The 22,879-nt window shown below is 51.2% G+C and overlaps 1 protein-coding gene across 1 annotated transcript; it reads right to left on the bottom strand.

Moving 5' to 3' along the window:
• Window positions 1-2,185: 2,185 nt before the first annotated feature.
• Window positions 2,186-22,328, bottom strand: LOC137306635 (pro-interleukin-16-like). The gene is made up of 7 exons (XM_067975953.1): window positions 22,122-22,328; window positions 16,763-18,714; window positions 13,343-13,526; window positions 11,410-11,511; window positions 9,104-9,362; window positions 6,418-6,543; window positions 2,186-4,940 (listed from the first exon to the last, which is right to left on the bottom strand). Exons 2-7 carry the CDS (start codon window positions 18,382-18,384, stop codon window positions 4,759-4,761), a joined length of 2,475 nt encoding a protein of 824 aa, XP_067832054.1. The 5' UTR covers window positions 18,385-18,714; window positions 22,122-22,328; the 3' UTR covers window positions 2,186-4,758.
• Between the last annotated feature and the right edge of the window lie 551 nt (window positions 22,329-22,879).

Below are 22,879 nucleotides of genomic sequence, written 5' to 3' on the forward strand. Positions count from 1 at the left end.
TGGGGTGAAGGGGCCGGGGGGGGGGGGGGGGGGGGGGTGAAGGGGCCGGGGGGGGGGGGGGTGAAGGGGCCGGGGGGGGGGGGGGGGGGGGTGAAGGGGCCGGGGGGGGGGGGGGGGGGGTGAAGGGGCCGGGGGGGGGGGTGGAAGGGCGGTCTGAGGGGTGAGGGGGGTGAAGGGCGGTCTGAGGGGTGAGGGGGGTGGAGGGGCCGAGGGAGGGGGGTGATGGGGCCGGGGGGGGGGGGTGAAGGGGCCGGGGGGGGCGGGGGTGAAGGGGCCGGGGGGGGGGGGTGAAGGGCCGGGGGGGGGGGGGGGGTGAAGGGGCCGGGGGGGGGGGGGTGAAGGGGCCGGGGGGGGTGAAGGGGCCGGGGGGGGGTGAAGGGGCCGGGGGGTGGGGGGGTGAAGGGGCCGAGGGGGGGGGGTGAAGGGCGGTCTGAGGGGTGAGGGGGGTGAAGGGGCCGAGGGGGGGGGTGTGAAGGGGCCGGGGGGGGGGGTTGAAGGGGCCGGGGGGGGTGAAGGGCGGTCTGAGGGGTGAGGGGGGTGAAGGGGCCGAGGGGGGTGAAGGGGCCGGGGGGGGGGGGTGAAGGGGCCGAGGGGGGTGAAGGGGCCGAGGGGGGGGGGTGAAGGGGCCGAGGGGGGGGGGTGAAGGGGCCGAGGGGGGGGGTGTGAAGGGGCCGAGGGGGGTGAAGGGGCCGAGGGGGGGGGTGAAGGGGCCGAGGGGGGGGGGTGAAAGGGGCCGAGGGGGGGGGGGGTGAAGGGGCCGAGGGGGGGGTGAAGGGGCCGGGGGGGGGGGGCGGGGGTGAAGGGCGTTCTGAGGGGGTGAGGGGTGAGGAGAGCGAGGCCCTGGGGTCGGGCCTGTCCGTATACCCGGACCCCCCCCCTCGGGCCCGGCGGCCTCTCCTCACCGTCTCCCGTCGCCTCCTCTCTCGGGGAAGCCGAAGAATCCGCGGAACAAACCGAACAAACTCATCGCGCGACCAACGGCCGCCGACCTCCTGCCGTAAACACCAAGCACGCCCCCTGGCGCTGTCGTAAAGCAGCTACACCGTGACGTCATCAATTTAAAGGCGCACCGACCCCGCCCCCCCCCCGGCCAAAATATCCCACATGTTGATTCCCCTTTTCTTGTTACCATTGTCAAATTGATGCAAGTGTTTCCCCCCCCCCTGCGAAGGATTTTTTTTTTTATGATGTTATAACCAAGGCTTTTGATTTTCGGTCCATGGCTCAAAATGTCTTTAAGAGGGGTGGGAATTAGAGAAAGGGACGAAAAGTAACTCCATAACGTGGAAACAACAACATTGGGAAGGGATGGTAATTGATGATCAGGGAATGAGGCCCTAGAGTAAACTCAGAACACTACTGTCAGATACCCCAGCTCAGGGTGTGGAGAGCAAGGTTATGCCAGAGGTCTGGGTGTGTTTCTTAATGGGTAGGGAGGGAGATCAATATGTATGTGTTGCCAGGACACTAGAACTCATTTAAGAAACAGCTGTATGCTGACATGAGGTGGGGGGGGGGACGTTGGGATTCTGAAAGGATGGGTTGAGATGGAAGTGCTTTCTCCATCTCAACCCATGTGTTGTCCCTCCTTCAACTATGAGTGTGGAGCAACCATCAGTGGGATTTCATATTTGCACTTGGTTGTCGGCCAACACTTCCTCTCTATTAGATGGAACCATCTTCACATCTGCCCGTATAATTTCTATTGTTCCTCTTGATTTTGAAGCATTTGTGTGCATATTTTTGACTGAGTTGTTTCCCCTGACTGGTTAATGGGTGAATCGCTGCCTCGTGTGGCACTGAGCCATTTGGACAGGGGAGGTCCCAGGTTCAGTCCCCAGTCTTAGTGAGCTGATCTCCGCCAGGGCAGAGGGTGAAGTGCTGCAATTGGTCTGAGTGTACCCTGGGCTGGGGAAGAGTGGAAAGAGCCTCCCCACTGCCTTTACTATCCACCGTCCCTTGGTGAGGACAGGATTGGGCTCAGCTGTGACGCCCTCCAGGGTCGCCCATCGCTCTCCGGGCTCACACACGATGATCGGGCACTTGGGATGAGGAACCAAAGGGTAGCCAGGAACGAGCAAGGGTCATCACCACCAGGGGAGAGGGGCATGGGGACCGGAAAACAAAAATGGAGAGTCACCTTCAACAAAACTATTTTGAAGATTCACAAAGATGTGAGACACCATTTTCCATAGCATTAAAAAAAAATTATTTTATTAAAAGAAACACATTAAACAATGAAGTCAATAACACACAAATGTCGCAATAACACATAAATATCACATCAGCAGCCATCATCAGGAGCCACACAGGCAAGATAGAGCCTGACCATATAACCTGCCTTTATAATGGGTCAGTGCTTCTGGCTACCTTGCCCCTGGGTCTCCTACAGCAAGACTAGGTCATCCTGGGCTGCCCACCTTACCCAGTCTGACAAGTGTATCCACCGGCTACGAGAGTCTTGTGCCCTTTTAATGAGCTCAGTACATGGCTGTGATGAGCGTCCTACATTTTGAAGGCACAACAACACCATAGTTGGAGGAAACAGTACAGTCCCCGACGCTTGTAGCGGGCGCGGTCGTGCGAACGTGATTTGGCCGCTATACGCGATGGCCGGTATAACGGGGTAGCGCTATCGCGGTACTCTACTCTGATGTTCCTTCTGCGCAGTGACCTTTCGCCCAGTTTCCAGCTCCACCCTGACCTGCAGCTTTACTTAAACGGCAGTCGGGGCTTAGCACGAACTGTAACCCCACGCCACGTGGAGGGGGTTAGAAGTGCACGAAAGGTAATCGACCATTAACCAGGCGTTCTTTACGCATTTACTTCTGTTTGTTCTTGCATACAGTGCACCGCAACGAGGTGCAGTCTACTGAGTAAGCACAGCCGTTTCTACCCGAAATAAACAGAGCACTTAAGATGTTATAACCGGCAACTCTGAAATTTCCATTAATGCAAATAGGCAATGTTATTCATTTTTTTGGCTGACATAAGCGTTTTAAACGTGGCTGTTTTAAGTGGTGGGGAGTGTATCTATCTTTTAGCTGAGTTTGTTGTAACAGGCCGCGAGCGGCGACAGCACCATCCTGTGGAGGGAGTACGAACTGCAGGCATTAACATCACAACAACAACTTGCATTTATAACCATCAGTGTTACCAACTCAAGGATTTTACAGATTATGGATAACCAATTTCACAGTGGTTTCCCTCTGTTTATTTCCCTGGGTTTCTAATCTTTAAATACTGCCTTTTCTCAACATAAACTTACGTCCTAGGCTCACATGATACACAAAGTGAGAAACTCCGCCCCACCTCTACAACAACTTGCATTTATATAGGGCCTTTAACGTAGTAAAACATCCCAAGGCATTTTACTTGTTACAATTAGAGGTAAAGTGAAATAATATTCGTCGAACAAATATGTTGGATGAAGTGTTCACAAGAAGAAATCATATTCCAGCTCTGACCTTTCACCCTTACCATGTGATTAAGTAGTTGACCCCCAGAAGGATAAGGAGCTAAAATCAGGGACACAAATTGTGCAGACGTCGCCCCCGCCCCCCCCCCCGCCGCCATGACGGGGATCGTCTACGTCATCTCCCAACAGCCGACCCGCGTCTGATCGCGCTGCGCGTTTATTCGCGGGGGGGGTCTGCGCCCGCGGACAGTCGGGAGTCGTCCAGGGCGCTCGGCAGAGGCAGTGTAGCCGCAGGCGAGCAGTGTTCGTGCTCAGGGGGAAAACAGCGAGGCGGCTGAGAGGCAAGAGAGAGAGAGACAACAGTCGAAGCCGGCGCAGGATGAAAGTGAGGGAGGCAGAAAAGCTGCACCTCGCGACCCCCCTCTCCCCCAACCAGTGCGAGCGAATTCACACCCCCTCACTCACCAGGCATGTGCTGCGGATCATCCTGTACAGTAACAGCCATTACTGGACGCTTTGTAAGAACATAGGAACAGGAGGAGGCCATTCAGCCCCTCGAGCCTGTTCCGTCATTCAATTAGATCATGGCTGATCTCCACCTACCCGCCTTGGTTCCCTAACCCTTAATACCCAACAAAAATCTATCAACCTCAGTTTTGTAATTTCCAATCGACCCCCGGCCTCAACAGCTTTTTGGGGGAGAGAGTTCCAGATTCCCACTCCCCTTTGTGTGAGGAAGTGCTTCCTGACATCACCCCTGAACGGCCTGGCTCTAATTTTAAGGTTCTGCCCCCCTTGTTCTGGACTCCCCCCACCAGAGGAAATAGCTTCTCTCTATCGACCCTATCAAATCCTTTAATCATCTGAAACACCTCGATCAGATCACCCCTTAATCTCCTATTCTCAAGGGAGTACAAGCTTACTGTCCTCGTAATTTAACCCTTTTTAGCCCCGGTATCATTCTGGCGAATCTGCTCTGCACCCCCTCCAAGGCCCGATGCATCCTTCCTGAGGTGCGGTGCCCAGAACCGAACGCAGTCTCTCCAGATGGGGTCTGACCAGGGCTCTGTACATAACATCCACCCCTTTGTATTCCAGCCCCCTCGAGATAAAGGCCAACATTCCATTAGCCTTTTTAATTATTTTTTGTACCTGTCCGCTAGTCTTTAGTGATTTACTTGGATCCCTAAATCTCTCTGCTCCTCACTGTAGTTCATAAGTGCTCATTAAACCTGTCACCTGCTGCTAATGCCATCTGCCAACATAAGAAGGAACGTGAGAGCCAACCCAGAACCATTCGGTCCGTAAGGCGGAAAAGCAAGTAAACAAACTCCCGATCCTTATCTCTGTTGCCCAGTTGCTCCTTCTTGTCTCTTCTGTATTACGACCAGAACAGGGCCTTCAGGAAGGGTCTTGATCAGGTTCCAAGCCTCGTAGCAGGTCAGGTCCCTGCAGTCATCGCCGTGAACCTGGAGCAGCTGGTCCCCGGGCTGGATCAAACCGGCCTGGTAAGCTGACCCACCTGGAACAAAGCGCAGGCGACAAGGATAAGGAATTTCGTTTCCTTTCCACCCCCCCCCCGCACTCCCTCTCCAATGTTCTAACCCCCCCACCTCCCAAAAGCCGTGATCCCTGCTGGGTTACAGTTCCATGGGCACCTTCACCCCCTCGGGCACCTTCACCCCCACGGGTACCTTCACCCCACGGGTACCTTCACCCCCACGGGTACCTTCACCCCCTCGAGCACCTTCACCCCCACGGGTACCTTCACCCCCTCGGGTACCTTCACCCCCACGGGTACCTTCACCCCCTCGGGCACCTTCACCCCCTCGGGCACCTTCACCCCCACGGGCACCTTCACCCCCTCGGGCACCTTCATCCCCACGGGCACCTTCACCCCCTCGGGCACCTTCACCCCCTCAGGCACCTTCATCCCCTCAGGCACCTTCATCCCCTCGGGTACCTTCACCCCCTCAGGCACCTTCATCCCCTCGGGTACCTTCACCCCCACGGGCACCTTCACCCCCTCGGGCACCTTCCCCCCCATGGGTACCTTCACCCCCTTGGGTACCTTCCCCCCACGGGCACCTTCACCCCCTCGGGCACCTTCACCCCCATGGGCACCTTCACCCCCTCGGGCACCATCACCCCCTCGGGTACCTTCACCCCCTCGGGCACCTTCCCCCCCACGGGTACCTTCACCCCCTTGGGTACCTTCCCCCCACGGGCACCTTCACCCCCTCGGGCACCTTCACCCCCTCGGGCACCTTCACCCCCAAGGGCACCTTCACCCCCAAGGGCACCTTCCCCCCACGGGTACCTTCACCCCCACGGGCACCTTCACCCCCTCGGGCACCTTCACCCCCTCGGGCACCTTCACCCCCTCGGGCACCTGACCCAGGTAGCCATTCTTCCCTGGCAATGAGTGTCGGTGGGATTGTTCACCCATGAGAGACATCAAAGTCCAGCCTGATCCTTTCCCAAGTGGGAGGGGTCACTGGATGGCGTTCAGGAATGGGAATGCCACTTGATTTCCCAACTGCCCTTCCCCCTCCCCCCCTTATCTCAAGGGGACTGATGCCAACTATCGTGGCCCTACTGTCACTCCAGATGGGATCAGCTAACTCAACACAGACCAGGGGAATGAATCTGGGATGGACGGAGGGAGGGAGGGCGGGAGGGAGAGATGGATAGATGGGTAAATTGATAGATTGATGGATGGATGGATGGATGGAGAGATGGTTAGATGGATGGAGAGACAGACTGATGGAGGGACGGAGGGAGGGAGGGAGGGATGGTGGGAGGGACGGAAAGATGGATCGATGGATAGATTGATGGATAGGTGAATAGGTGGATAGATAGATAAATAGATAGATAGATTGATTGATGTTAGATAGATGAATGTGCTTATGAAGCAATAATATATTCAGAGTGAAAAGCTTTTAATATTTTAATATTTAATATAGAATGTATTGCAATTAAGGATAATTCTCTCCTACCTTGGAAAACCTTTTTGATAGTAAGTGGTCTGTCCCCTTGACTTGAGCTCTTTCCGCCATCCAGGCTGAAGCCAAGGCCAGCACTGTTCTTCATCAATTCCACCGTGACAGATTCTCCCAAACTCCCTGTGGGGGGAAAAACACATCGGTCACAGCCCTGGGGAACCAGCTCCCCAAACACTGCCAGACATAGAGTAATAGGACCGGGGAACCAGCTCCCCAAACACTGCCTGACATAGAGTAACGGGACTGGGGAAATAGATCCCCAAACACTGCCTGACATAGAGTAACAGGACCGGGGAAATAAATCCCCAAACACTGCCTGACATAGAGTAACAGGACTGGGGAACCAGGTCCCCAAACACTGCCTGACATAGAGTAACAGGACTGGGGAACTAGCTCCCCAAACACTGCCTGACATAGAGTAACAGGACTGGGGAACTAGATCCCCAAACACTGCCTGACATAGAGTAACAGGACTGGGGAACTAGATCCCCTAACACTGCCTGACATAGAGTAACAGGACTAGGGAACTAGATCCCCAAACACTGCCTGACATAGAGTAACAGGACTGGGGAACTAGATCCCCAAACACTGCCTGACATAGAGTAACAGGACTGGGGAACTAGATCCCCAAACACTGCCTGACATAGAGTAACAGGACTGGGGAACTAGATCCCCAAACACTGCCTGACATAGAGTAACAGGACTGGGGAACTAGATCCCCAAACACTGCCTGACATAGAGTAACAGGACTGGGGAACTAGATCCCCAAACACTGCCTGACATAGAGTAACAGGACTGGGGAACTAGATCCCCAAACACTGCCTGACATAGAGTAACAGGACTGGGGAACTAGATCCCCAAACACTGCCTGACATAGAGTAACAGGACTGGGGAACTAGATCCCCAAACACTGCCTGACATAGAGTAACAGGACCGGGGAACCAGCTCCCCAAACACTGCCTGACATAGAGTAACAGGACTAGGGAACTAGATCCCCAAACACTGCCTGACATAGAGTAACAGGACTGGGGAACTAGATCCCCAAACACTGCCTGACATAGAGTAACAGGACTGGGGAACTAGATCCCCAAACACTGCCTGACATAGAGTAACAGGACTGGGGAACTAGATCCCCAAACACTGCCTGACATACAGTAACAGGACTGGGGAACTAGATCCCCAAACACTGCCTGACATAGAGTAACAGGACTGGGGAACTAGATCCCCTAACACTGCCTGACATAGAGTAACAGGACTGGGGAACTAGATCCCCAAACACTGCCTGACATAGAGTAACAGGACTGGGGAACTAGATCCCCAAACACTGCCTGACATAGAGTAACGGGACTGGGGAACTAGATCCCCAAACACTGCCTGACATAGAGTAACAGGACTGGGGAACTAGATCCCCAAACACTGCCTGACATAGAGTAACAGGACTGGGGAACTAGATCCCCTAACACTGCCTGACATAGAGTAACAGGACTAGGGAACTAGATCCCCAAACACTGCCTGACATAGAGTAACAGGACTGGGGAACTAGATCCCCAAACACTGCCTGACATAGAGTAACAGGACTGGGGAACTAGATCCCCAAACACTGCCTGACATAGAGTAACAGGACTGGGGAACTAGATCCCCAAACACTGCCTGACATAGAGTAACAGGACTAGGGAACTAGATCCCCAAACACTGCCTGACATAGAGTAACAGGACTGGGGAACTAGATCCCCAAACACTGCCTGACATAGAGTAACAGGACTGGGGAACTAGATCCCCAAACACTGCCTGACATAGAGTAACAGGACTGGGGAACTAGATCCCTAAACACTGCCTGACATAGAGTAACAGGACTAGGGAACTAGATCCCCAAACACTGCCTGACATAGAGTAACAGGACTGGGGAACTAGATCCCTAAACACTGCCTGACATAGAGTAACAGGACCGGGGAACTAGATCCCCAAACACTGCCTGACATAGAGTAACAGGACTGGGGAACTAGATCCCCAAACACTGCCTGACATAGAGTAACAGGACTGGGGAACTAGATCCCCAAACACTGCCTGACATAGAGTAACAGGACTGGGGAACTAGATCCCCAAACACTGCCTGACATAGAGTAACAGGACTGGGGAACTAGATCCCCAAACACTGCCTGACATAGAGTAACAGGACTGGAGAACTAGATCCCCAAACACTGCCTGACATAGAGTAACAGGACTAGGGAACTAGATCCCCAAACACTGCCTGACATAGAGTAACAGGACTAGGGAACTAGATCCCCAAACACTGCCTGACATAGAGTAACAGGACTAGGGAACTAGATCCCCAAACACTGCCTGACATAGAGTAACAGGACTGGAGAACTAGATCCCCAAACACTGCCTGACATACAGTAACAGGACTGGAGAACTAGATCCCCAAACACTGCCTGACATAGAGTAACAAGACCGGGGAACTAGATCCCCAAACACTGCCTGCCATAGAGTAACAGGACTGGGGAACTAGATCCCCAAACACTGCCTGACATAGAGTAACAGGACTGGGGAACTAGATCCCCTAACACTGCCTGACATAGAGTAACAGGACTGGGGAACCAGCCCCCAGCTCCCGCCCCAATGCTCAGTAACATTTCAACCTGATCTCTCGGCCTCTTGGTCGGGAGACGCAATTACATACCTGGCACCTCGCCGAGGTCAATGCTGCCACGTGACACCTCATTGGAAACACTGCCCTTTCGCATGGCGGCCCTCTCTGCCTCAGTCACCTTCCGCGCCACGACGATGGCCTGCTTTGGAGGCCGAGCCTTGTGCAGGTACGCCAGGGCCTCGCTGTGGGTGAGGCCTTTGAGGGAATTCCCGTTGATGGACAAAATCTCATCGCCCTGCTCGATGGTCCCTTCTTGAGCAGCGAGGCCGCTCGGGAAAACCCTATGAGCCTGCAGAGTAAACCATATTTTAGAGGGGATGCATGAGGGTGATGCAACTCCAGTGCAGTGCTGAGGGGGTGTTGCGTTGTCGGAGGTGCTACTGGGGGATGATATCAGGGATGAGGGACTGCGGTTATGTGGAGAGACTGGAGAAGCTGGGGTTGTTCTCCTTACAGCAGAGAAGGTTAAGGGGAGATTTAATAGAGGTGCTCAAAATCACGAGGGATTTTGATAGAGCAACTTGGGAGAAATTGTCTCCTCTGGCAAATGGGTAGGTAACCAGGGATTTAAAATAATTGGCAAAAGAACCAGAGGGGTGATGAGGAGAAATGTTTTCACACATTAAGATTATTAAGATCTGGAATGGACATAAGAAAAAGGAGCAGGAGTAGGCCATTCGGCCCCTCGAGCCTGCTCCGCCATTCAATAAGATCATGGCTGATCTTCGACCTCAACTCCACTTTCCTGCCCATCCCTTGATTCCCCTAGAGTCCAAAAAAATCTATCCATCTCAGCCATGAATATACTCAACGACTGAGCATCCACAGCCCTCTGGGGTAGAGAATTCCAAAGATTCACAACCCTCTGAGTGAAGAAATTCCGCCTCATCTCAGTCTAGGATGGCCGACCCCACATCCTGCGACTGTGCCCCCTAGTTCTAGAGCTCGAGCTCTTTCCCCCCCATCCAGGACTACCTGAAATGGTGCTCGAAGCAGATTGCGTAGGAACTTTCAAAAAGGCCATTGGACACGTGCTTGAAGAGGACTAATTTGCAGGGTTATGGGGAAAAAGCTGGGGTGTGGGGCTAAATTGGGTAGTTCTTTCGAAGAGCCGGCACAGGCATGACGGGTCGAATGGCCTCCTTCTGTGCTGTAAGATTCTATGATTGTATGGCAGTACAAAGAAGGTTCACTCGGTTAATCCCGGGGATGAGGGGGCGGACATATGAGGAGAGGTTGAGTAGATTGGGACTCTACTCATTGGAGTTCAGAAGAATGAGAGGCGATCTTATTGAAACATATAAGATTGTGAAGGGGCTTGATCGGGTGGATGCGGTAAGGATGTTCCCAAGGATGGGTGAAACTAGAACTAGGGGGCATAATCTTAGAATAAGGGGCTGCTCTTTCAAAACTGAGGTGAGGAGAAACTTCTTCACTCAGAGGGTGGTAGGTCTGTGGAATTTGCTGCCCCAGGAAGCTACATCATTGAATAAATTCAAAGCAGAAATAGACAGTTTCCTAGAAGTAAAGGGAATTAGGGGTTACGGGGAGCGGGCAGGAAATTGGACATGAATTTAGATTTGAGGTTAGGATCAGATCGGCCATGATCTTATTGAATGGCGGAGCAGGCTCGAGGGGCCGATTGGCCTACTCCTGCTCCTATTTCTTATGTTCTTATGATTCTTCAGGGAGACATTAAACCGAGGTCCCGTCTGCCCTCTCAGGTTCACATTGAAGATCCTGAGACACTATTTGTAGAGGAGCAGAGAGATCGCCCGGTGTCCTAACCCGCATGCTTCCTTCTGCCAACACCACCATCATTCAAAATCCTTCATTCACCTCGTTTGCTGCTCATGTCGGCCGTCGCTCAGTGGGAAGCACTCTCTCGCCTCTGAGTCTGAAGCTCGCCCCCCTCCAGAGATTTGAGCCCATAATCCAGGCCGACGCTCCCAGTGCCAGTACTGAGGGAGTGCTGCACTGTTGGAGGTGCCGTCTTTCGGAGGAGACATTAAGCCGAGGCCCCCGTCTGCCCCTCTCAGTTGGACCTAAAAGATCCCATGGTATTATTTTGAAGAAGAGCGGTGGGGGGGAGTTCTCCCCGGTGTCCTGGGCCAACATTTTATCCCTCAACCAACATCATTAAAAAAAAAACAAATGACCTATGTATTATCACATTGCTGTTTGTGGGATCTTGCTGTGCGCAAATTGGCCGCTGCGTTCCCTACATTACAACAGTGACTACACTTCAAAAAGCACTTCATTGGCTGTAAAGAGCTTTGGGACGTCCTGAGGTCGTGAAAGGCGTCATAGGAATGCAAGTTCTTTCTTGTACTTACAGTAACCATCTTGTTCTCATGGTCGACTCCTCCTGCGATGCTGAAGCCAAGACCTGCTCCTTCCTCTTTGTGTAGCACCACGACCTGGATATCTTCTGCACACTGAACCAAAAAGAGATGTTGTGAGGACAGGGTTCCCAATTTCACTGCTGCTCTGTCCACTTTTGCCACTGAAGAAAAGACCTAGAATAAAAACTTCAGCCCATCATCTCCGTCTCGAATATGCCTTTGCAAAGAAGGTCTGGAGAGAGATGCAGTGGTATCTGTCCAGGTTCGTCCCGAGCAGTTCCGTAACACAGGATTCTGTGTTCTACGGGCTGTTCCCAGGGACGCACACTGAGACGGACATCAGCTGCTGCTGGAAGACCATCAACTCGGTGAAAGACGCCCTTTGGTCTGCCCGAAACTTGCTGGTCTTCCAGTGCAAGGAGCTGTCCTCGACCGAGTGTTGCAGACTGGCACATTCCAAGGTCCAGGACTACGTGCTGAGGGACGCACTGAGGATGGGCGCGGCCGCCGCAAAGGCCCTGTGGGGAAAGGCAACCGTTTAGAGCCTTCCCGCCATTGTAAACCGAGGGGCTGCAATCAGGGAAAAACCCCCTCGGGCAGAATGTAAAATTCAAATTGCTGAAATGTACCTGTAATAAATCTGAAATGAATCTGTAAGCAATAATCTGTGTTGAGTATGATGCAATGAGACACCCTAGAGTGTCATGAACTGTAATTATGTCCAATGTGTTCATTGTACTGCACTTGACGTAACCTGCAAATTGTATAATCTGTATTGTGTATGTTTGGAATGAGATATGACAACTGTATTGTATGTATTGCTGCAAATTTTATGAATAAAGTATATTTTTTGAAAAAAAAACTTCAGCCCATCCTAAACTCTGCTGCCCCGTATCCTAACTCGTCCCGTTCGCCCCCTGTGCTCGCTGACCTACATCGGCTCCCAGTCCGGCAACACCTCGAATTTAAAATTCTCATCCTCGCGTTCAAATCCCTCCACCCTCCCTATCTCTGTAACCTCCTCCAGCCCCTACGACCCTCCGAGATCTCTGCGCTCCTCCAATTCTGGCCTCTTGCGCATCCCCCCGATTTTAATCGCTCCACCATTGGCGGCCGTGCCTTCAGCTGCCTGGGCCCTAAGCTCTGGAATTCCCTCCCTAAACCTCTCCGCCTCTCTCTCCTCCGTTAAAACCTACCTCTTTGACCAAGCTTTTGGTCACCTGTCCTAATATCTCCTTATGTGTCTCAGCGTCAAATTTTGTCTGATGATCGCTTCTGTGAAGCACCTTGGGATGTTTTACGACATTAAAGGCGCTATATAAATGCAAGTTTTTGCTGTTAAGGAAGCATAAGGCCCTGGTTGAGAGGATAATTTTAGCATACCCCTTCCAGTAAATGCTCGATGTGTTGCCCAAATTAACGGCCAACGTCCAAATTGGGTGCAACATGGCATGGACAGTATTTCTATTTGCCCGATGTTAATGTACACTCGCCAGCATGCGGGTGATCTTATTCAGTGCCAAGGGGAACTAACCCACAGGATATTTGTGGGGGGGGGGGGAGGGGGGATGAAGGGGGTACAGGGACACATTCCCGAGCACCCCTGACCACCCCAGACCCGCCATTGAGCCGAGTTCACAATTTAGGAACCCACAAATATTGACGGAGAAGAAAAGACCCTTTAGTCCATCCAGCCTGTCCCACACAACTGCGATGCCTTATGCGTCACAATATACACACTCCCCACCTCCGCCTGAAAGCCATCTCCCGGGAGAGAGCAAAAGAAAACAGATGAAGAAACCCGGGCCGATTTGGGGAGAAAAGAAAAGTCTGAGCAGTGCTGTGGGAGGTTCACAAGTTACACATCAGAAAGAGGATTAGCTGTTTCAACCGATGAAAGAAGTTGAGAGGGAGCTGGACTTACCTGCAGCGTCTCCTCTTCAAGACATCTGACCTCGTCCAACAGTCTGTCCAGTTCGTCGTTTGGGATCAGCGAAACGACAGACATGAAGGACATGTTGGAGCTCAGGGAGGCGGAGTTCTCCAATCGGTCCCCTCTCCTCACATCCTCTCTGCACTCCATGCCGCACTCTCGGAGTTCTGCCAGGCTACACAGGGACAGGGCTTTCAGAAACTTCCCTTCCCACTTTGACAAAGGATTTGTCATCTTTATCTGCTCTCCACATACCTAGCTCTCCAAAATCAAGCACTCCCAGGTTAGATACAGAGTAAAGCTCCCTCTACACTGTCCCATCAAACACTCCCAGGGCAGGTACAGGGTTAGATACAGAGTAAAGCTCCCTCTGCACTGTCCCATCAAACACTCCCAGGGCAGGTACAGCATGGGTTAGATACAGAGTAAAGCTCCCTCTACTACTGTTCCATCAAACACTCCCAGGACAGGTACAGCACGGGTTAGATACAGAGTAAAGCTCCCTCTACTACTGTCCCATCAAACACTCCCAGGACAGGTACAGCACGGGTTAGATACAGAGTAAAGCTCCCTCTACACTGTCCCATCAAACACTCCCAGGGCAGGTACAGCAGGGGTTAGATACAGAGTAAAGCTCCCTCTACACTGTCCCATCAAACACTCCCAGGACAGGTACAGCACGGGTTAGATACAGAGTAAAGCAGCCTCTACCGCTACAGGTGAGGTGCCTGAAGATTGGAGGGTAGCAAATGTTGTGCCTTTGTTTAAGAAGGGCGGCAGGGAAAAGCCTGGGAACTACAGACCGGTGAGCCTGACATCTGTAGTGGGTAAGTTGTTAGAGGGTATTCTGAGGGACAGGATCTACAGGCATTTGGAGAGGCAGGGACTAATTAGGAACAGTCAGCATGGTTTTGTGAGAGGAAAATCATGTCTCACGAATTTGATTGAGTTTTTTGAAGGGGTAACCAAGAAGATAGATGAGGGCTGTGCAGTAGACGTGGTCTACATGGACTTCAGCAAAGCCTTTGACAAGGTACCGCATGGTAGGTTGTTACATAAGGTTAAATCTCATGGGATCCAAGGTGAGGTAGCCAATTGGATACAAAATTGGCTTGACGACAGAAGACAGAGGGTGGTTGTAGAGGGTTGTTTTTCAAACTGGATGCCTGTGTCCAGCGGTGTGCCTCAGGGATCCGTGCTGGGTCTGCTGTTATTTGTTATTTATAATAATGATTTGGATGAGAATTTAGGAGGCATGGTTACTAAGTTTGCAGATGACACCAAGATTGGTGGCATTGTGGACAGTGAAGAAGGTTATCTAGGATTGCAACGGGATCTTGATAAATTGGGCCAGTGGACCGATGAATGGCAGATGGAGTTTAATTTAGATAAATGTGAGGTGATGCATTTTGGTAGATCGAATCGGGCCAGGACCTACTCCGTTAATGGTAGGGCGTTGGGGAGAGTTATAGAACAAAGAGATCTGGGAGTACAGGTTCATAGCTCCTTGAAAGTGGAGTCACAGGTGGATAGGGTGGTGAAGAAGGCATTCGGCATGCTTGGTTTCATTGGTCAGAACATTGAATGCAGGAGTTGGGATGTCTTGTTGAAGTTGTACAGGGCATTGGTGAGGCCACACTTGGAGTACTGTGTACAGTTCTGGTCACCCTATTATAGAAAGGATATTATCAAACTAGAAAGAGTGCAGAAAAGATTTACTAGGATGCTACCAGGACTTGATGGTTTGACTTATAGGGAGAGGTTAGACAGACTGGGACTTTTTTCCCTGGAGAGTAGGAGGTTTAGGGGTGATCTTATAGAAGTCTATAAAATAATGAGGGGCATAGATAAGGTAGATAGTCAAAATCTTTTCCCAAAGGTAGGGGAGTCTATAACGAGGGGACATAGATTTAAGGTGAGAGGGGAGAGATACAAAAGGGTCCAGAGGGGCAATTTTTTCGCTCAAAGGGTGGTGAGTGTCTGGAACGAGCTGCCAGAGGCAGTAATAGAGGCGGGTACAATTTTGTCTTTTAAAAAGCATTTGGACAGTTACATGGGTAAGATGGGTATAGAGGGATATGGGCCAAGTGCAGGCAATTGGGACTAGCTTAGTGGTATAAACTGGGCGACATGGACATGTTGGGCCGAAGGGCCTGTTTGCATGTTGTAACTTCTATACTACTGTCCCATCAAACACTCCCAGGACAGGTACAGGGTTAGATACAGAGTAAAGCTCCCTCTACACTGCCCCATCAAACACTCTCAGGGCAGGTACAGGGTTAGATACAGAGTAAAGCTCCCTCTTCACTCAAGTGGCCATTATTTGAGTGTGAGGCTGGATAGTTTGACTATGCAGTCAAGGCCAATCCTATCCTTGTCATGCCTCTGGGGATAATTATTGGTCCAGAGGTTGAGTAGATTGGGACTCTACTCATTGGAGTTCAGAAGAATGAGAGGCGATCTTATTGAAACATATAAGATTGTGAAGGGGCTTGATCGGGTGGATGCGGTAAGGATGTTCCCAAGGATGGGTGAAACTAGAACGAGGGGGCATAATCTTAGAATAAGGGGCTGCTCTTTCAAAACTGAGATGAGGAGAAACTTCTTCACTCAGAGGGTGGTAGGTCTGTGGAATTTGCTGCCCCAGGAAGCTGTGGAAGCCACATCATTGAATAAATTTAAAACAGAAATAGACAGTTTCCTAGAAGTAAAGGGAATTAGGGGTTATGGGGAGCGGGCAGGAAATTGGACATGAAGCTGAGTTCGGATCGGTCAATGCCCTGTGGGTGGCGGAGAGGGCCCAGGGGCTGTGTGGCCGGGTCCTGCTCCGACTTCTTGTGTTCTTTAGATTTGTGGTTGGGATCAGATCAGCCATGATCTTATTGAATGGCGGAGCAGGCTCGAGGGGCCGATTGGCCTACTCCTGCTCCAATTTCTTATGTTCTTATGTTCCTATGACACCAGGGAGAACTCCCTCTGCTCTTCTTCTAAATAGTGACCGTGGGATCTTTTACGTCCACCTGAGAGGGCAGATGGGGGTCTCGGTTTAACGTCTCATTCGAAAGACGGCACCTCCGGCAGTGCGGCACTCCCCCAGTACTGCACTGGGAGTGTCGGCCCAAGAATAACCCTGTGCAAATCTCCAGGCCCATGGAATTCAAACACGATAAACCAGCGCGTAGGAAACATAAGTGCGAATGGAAAGGAGTTGCCTGGACTTCGAGGGCCGGATTGCCAGGGGGTGGGGGGGGCCACCTGGGGTCAAAGGTCAGACACCACTGCACTAGGAATTGGCAGAAAACCTTTACTTTTAACAGATGCAAAAAAAAAAGTGTGGATTTTGTAGGCCGTAAATTATATCTAGCTCACTGAGGGTTGAGCTTTGGGTTTCCCCGATCTGCGTTTCCTTACCTTATGGAGAAACTCCTGTCCAGTTGGCTTATGTCACTCTGTATTGTCACCACTGACTCATCAGACAGCGACCCCTCGTCGTCAGATTTCACAACAGGGGAGAGGGCAGCTTTCTCCAAAGGGCTGTCTAGTTCGGGCCAGCTACTCAGAGGGCTGGAAGAACCAGGCAGTTCCGTCGCTAGTGACTGTCTGAGGAGCTCTAGGATGATGGTCTCACTCTCCCTGGCGGACTCTCCCAGGTCATAGGTCCCAGCCGCAGCCCGAGGAGGCAGACGAGGCAGAGAAGGACTTGCGTTCAATGGAAGACTTTGACTTGGCGCCTCCGACCGGTGGCCAGGTAATCTCCGGGGATCTGACGACTGCATCAGTGGTCCTTTGATCTTCGAAGCAGTGTTGCCTTCGCGCACTGCGCTGGAGTCAGCTGCCTCTTGCCCCGACGAAGAGTCTCTACTTGGGAGATCTGGTGACGGTTGAGCAGTGGCTCTTTGTGATGTGGTCCGTGGGAGGACAATTACTGAGTCATTTGATGACCGCTTGGCCATCTCTTGGTCTGTCACAACATTGCTACCGGAAGCCTTCCCAAATCCGTAAGTCCCATTGGGCTTTTCGGAGGATGAACTACATGGAATGGGGCACAGGCCTGCCGATTGGTTTTGATCAACAGACGGAGCATTATGTCCAGTCGTTCTCTCAGAAATTGCAGGCACCTCCAATAATTCATGACTTTTGGCGGTACCTCCTGAAGATTCTGCCAGCTCAGAAGGAACCTGATCTCCCTCCAACTTCCCTTTGTCAGCTCTACACAGTTGAGCTCGTGCACCATAAAGCACAGAAGAAACAGATTTGGACCTGCCCTTCCGTTCGGTGCTCTGGCCGACCGTTGCATTCCCCGAGGACGGGGCAGAGGGGCCGACAGCTGGCGTTTTGGTAGGTCGCTCTTGTTGGGATCTTTTCTTTGGGTGTCTCTGCCTCATAATGTTCTCAAACGAATGGATCTTCTGCATGACCAATGAGTGCCTCTCGGGAACTGCTCCCGTTGAAGTTGAGGCATCTCGCTGCTTTTCTGCGTCGCCCGCGTCACTAGCTTTCACCACTCTACTTTGCTTCCCTTCGTCCTTCTTCGCAGGCGCAATGCCTTCGTGAGAAACAGGCTTTGGGTTGGCGAAACCTTCGCATCTTTTCCTGATGCTGCCAGTCAGACCCAGGACGCCCGATCCTACCAACTTTGCGTTCCACTGACCCTTGTTGAGCCCGGACGTTTTCTTCCCCTTATCTTCGCTCTTCCACTCGCTGGACTCCATGGCTTTCCAGAATTGGTTTGCACCCGCGCTGGAAGAGCGTTGTCGCGCGGCCACTCCGGGAGCTCGGGAGTCCGCGCCCTTCCACCATTCGTGGAGACTAAGCTTGCGCGAGGAGGTCCCTCTGCTCGTGGCGTTTGAATCCCCGGGAGATTTCGCGGAGAACAGGGACAGGCTACGCGGTTTCCGCTCTTCCTGCGTCTCCTCTTTGTTTGCGCCAGACATCTTGGCTTTGGGCTCAGTAACCTCGGATTTCGTTGAGGATGTCTTCGACGATGCTTTGGATTTGCTATTTGGGAAAGGCCACGTGAGCTTGGATTCCATGCTGTCAGCTCGGCCACTTAAAAGTTCTCTCAGAAGTCCAGTTGAAATTCTGGGAGATCTGGAGAGGAACAAACGGAAGGGTCTAGCTCTGGATTTCCATCTGCTCTTGGGTCCTCGAGGTGTCCACACAGACTTCTTGTGACCACACTTCAAAAGTGCTTCATTGGCCGTAAAGCGCCTTGGGACGTCCTGAGGTCGTGAAAGGCGCTATAGAAATGCAAATTCTTCTTAAGACAGTCCAGCTACATTTCTAGCCGTCACCCAGCTACTTTCATTATTACTTCTCCTCCGTCAATTTCCTGCCTGTCGAACCTTCTTTGAAACAGTTGGCTGCGAATTTGAAAAATTGAATTTAGGATCAGGGTGTCCCAGACTTCATGAGAGAAGAGATCAGGCAGTGGGGGAAACTGAGAAAGGGGTATTCAGCATTGCTACTCCATTTAATCTGTTGAGTGATTATATGCAGTACAGCAGACAGGACTGTATACTGGTACACAACTGAAGTATTGGATTGGATAACAAGGTGGGGACTTGTCCTGTAAAGTATATCATGGACGTCCAAAATGAAGTGGGAAGTTATGAGTGTGAATCACAGGGCTGATAGATTCTCTATCTCACTTGGAAAGTACTGGACAGACTACAGGCTAACATGGGAGGGGAGGGAGGGGGATAAGCGTCTGGCAATAGTCCAGAGCCACACGCTCCCTCTGAACTTCCCTCCTACCAGGTGGCACCCATGGTAACAATACCAGGGCAGAATCAAGCCCGTGCATTCCATGCACTGGTGCCACGCATTGCTGCTCCAATGGGCTGCACTTCTGCACCTGGAATGCAAATATGCAAACAGAACAACAATAATCATAGAATGATACAGCACAGAAGGAGGCCATTTGGCCTGTCATGCCTGTGCTGGCTCTATGAAGGAGCTATCCAATTGGTCTCACTCTTTCCCCATAGCTCTGCAAATTTTTCCATTTCAAGTATTTATCCAATTCTCCTTTTGAAAGTTACTATTGAATCTGCTTCCACCGCCCTTTCAGGCAGCGCATTCCAGATCAGAACAACTCGCTGCGTAAAAATGTTTTTCCTCATGTCGCCTCTGGTTCTTTTGCCAATTACCGTAAATCTGTGTCCTCTGGTTACCGACCCTTCTGCCACTGCAAAGTTTCTCCCTATTTACTCTATCAAAACCCTTCATAATTTTGAACACCTCCGTCAAATCTCCAAATAACTTTCTCTGTTCTAAGGAGAACAATCCCAGCTTCTCCAGTCTCTCCACATAACTGAAGTCCCTCATCCCTGGTATCATTCTAGTAAATCTCTCCTGCACCCCCTCTAAGGCTTTGACATCCTTCCTAAAGCGCGGTGCCCAGAATTGGCCACAATACTCCAGCTGAGGCCTAACTAGTGTTTTATAAAGGTTTGGCATAACTTCCTTGCTTTTCTACTCTGTGCCTCTATTTATAAAGCCAAGGATCCCGTGCTTTTTTTAAACAGTCTTCTCAACTTGTCCTGCCTGTACGTACACCCCAAAGTCCCTCAGTTCCTGCACCCCTTTTAAAAATGGCCCCATGATAAAGGGGGAGAAAAAGGAACAATGGGGTAGAAATGCTTCTTGTATGATATCGCTAATTGGATGGTATCACGTTGGCATGAAGTCAATGGGACTGAATATCGAGCGGGGAATATAGATAGAATACCAAAGCCTGGTCTTCAGTTGCTTCCAAGCCTTTATTCACACACCGCACCCTAGCTAAGCTCTCCTATAAAAAAGGATACGAGAGTCCCCAATTGATACCCACCACTTGAATACAATTAACACTAATTGATATAAATCATACAATTAACACATAATGGGTGGGCAATACGATACTACACAACATGGAGTTCTACCCCAATGTGTTTCTATCTGTTGAAGGGAAAGGTTTCTTGGTGAATTGAGGGTTCCACTTGGTATATGGGCCCTGCACTTTATTTACCGCTCAGAAGGCAGGTTGAGATGAAGGAAGCCCTTCAGGCCATTTGATCTCCTTCTTCCAGAATACCAAACCTACCGGTCTTCCGACTGCAACATTCACCCGAACAGGCAGACGCGGGCCTCAGTTCAACGTCTCATCTGAAAGGACGGTATCTCCGACAGTGCAGCACTCCCTCAGTGCTGCACCGGGAGCGTCGGCCACGGATTGTTCGCTATTACTGTGCTGCGAGGACGGGATCGGGCGTGGCCGCGTGGTTCCACACAGTTGAATAGCTCTCACTGCCGAGGCTCACGCATATAGGGTGGCCGAGTGGGCAAGGGACTGGCAGGTGACCGAGACCCATAGAGCTGCCCTAACCAGGGAGGAAGTGCAATCGGGAGTGGAGGGGGGTGGGAAGATCCCTGGCCTATTTTCCCCATCCTAATCAGAACTGCTGGTGCCAGCAGTCGCACTCCTACTCCCACCCCAGCTGAGCTCAGTACCAAAACAGAGGCAACCAATTGACTCATTTTGGATTAATGAGTGCACATACATCGTTGCCTGGACAGGTAGGGGGAAAGTTGGACGCACAACCGTTCACCAAATTTCCACAACACAACAGGGGTCCCTCAGTGTTGGGAAGCTGCAAGACAAGTTGCTTTGTGTGTGCCTGCGTCTAATCAGTGGTGTTCACTTCGACAAACTTAAAGGAGAATCTCGAGGGCAGCTTAGATTGGGTTCACTCCAGTGCCCTGTAAACAAAATTATTTGTAAACACCTTTTCACGTGTGTGGACTTAATTTGGCAGCACCTTGGTTAGCACCGGAGTCCTGCGCAAATCGGCCGCAACTCTTATCCAGGTTGGACATTCGAACATATGATAAGGAACAGGAGGAGGCCATTCAGCCCCATCGAGCCTGTTCCGCCATTCAATTGGATCATGGCTGATCTGTATCTTAACTCCATTTACCCGCCTTGGTTCCGTAACCCTTAATACCCTTCACCCAACAAAAATCGATCAATCTCAGTTTTGAAATTTTCAATCGACCCCCCGGCCTCAACAGCTTTTTTTGGGGGAGAGAGTTCCAGATTCCCACTCCCCTTTGTGTGAAGAAGTGCTTCCTGACATCAAGGATTAGAGGGGACGTGAGGAAAAACTTTTTTACCCAGAGGGTGGTGGGTGTATGGAATTCGCTGCCCGAATTGGTGGCAGAGGCAGGGACCCTCAACTCTTTTAAAAAAAGTACCTGGACCCGCACCTAAAGTGCTGTAAGCTGCAGGGCTACGGACCGGGTGCTGGAAGGTGGGATTAGAATGGGCACCTGGTTGTTCTTTGAGCCGGCGCGGACACGATGGGCCGAATGGCCCCCTTCTGTGCTGTATCTTTTCTTTGGTTCTATGGTTCTATGACCCCTGAACGGCCTAGCTCTAATTTTAAGGTAATGCACCCCTTGTTCTGGATTCCCCCCCACCAGAGGAAATAGTTATCCATCCTATCAAATCCTTTAATCATCTTAAACACCTCAATTAGATCACCCCTTAATCTTTTAAACTCAAGGGATATAATAACAGTAAATACAATAATCCCGAACAAAAGTTTTTGAGAGGACCTGTATGACAGCCCCTTGTGCTGCTACCTCTGTTGTACACATAGGTTCCTCTTTTTAATACGCTTCCTTTAGCCTGGGGCCTACATTTGTCACGGTCTCATACCCAGTGCCTGGTTAACGATCTGACTGCAAAGAGAACAGGATGAAATCCAAATTGGTCAAGACTTACCTTAAGCCCCAACCGAAGGGGACCGTCACCGAGTCACTGGACACTTGGGAAAGTAAACATTTGAATATTACCCTTAGTAAACGGTTGCCTTGTTACAGTCATGCCCTCAGTTCCTGTTGTGGATTTAGGTGACTGCTGTGGTTGCTTTTCCGGTAAGTAACCAATTGAAACAGTCTTGTGGTAAAAGATTGCTAAATGTTGACATGTAAAACTGAAAATGGAATAAAGAATGACTTGTGAGCCAGAAACTTCCTGTTCTTGTCAAGAGGCGGACCTGTAAATTTTCTTTCCTCAATCTGTTTCCAGGGTTCAGAGTTCGCGAGCTGTTCGTTTCATCTTCCTCTGCAATATCTCCCTCTGCCCAGCAGGATCAACTCCTCCAAAGAGGAGCTGGATAGATAGTTGGTCGGGAATGGGATGAGAGGTTGCAGGGACAGGTTTGACTTATAGGGAGAGGTTGGATAGACTGAGACTTTTTTCCCTGGAGAGTAGGAGGTTTAGGGGTGATCTTATAGAAGTCTATAAAATAATGAGGGGCATAGATAAGGTAGATAGTCAAAATCTTTTCCCAAAGGTAGGGGAGTCTATAACGAGGGGGCATAGATTTAAGGTGAGAGGGGAGAGATACAAAAGGGTCCAGAGGGGCAATTTTTTCGCTCAAAGGGTGGTGAGTGTTTGGAACGAGCTGCCAGAGGCAGTAATAGAGGCGGGTACAATTTTGTCTTTTAAAAAGCATTTGGACAGTTACATGGGTATAG

The sequence above is a fragment of the Heptranchias perlo genome, chromosome 44, assembly GCF_035084215.1.
Source record: "Heptranchias perlo isolate sHepPer1 chromosome 44, sHepPer1.hap1, whole genome shotgun sequence".
Taxonomy (NCBI): Eukaryota; Metazoa; Chordata; class Chondrichthyes; order Hexanchiformes; family Hexanchidae; genus Heptranchias; species Heptranchias perlo.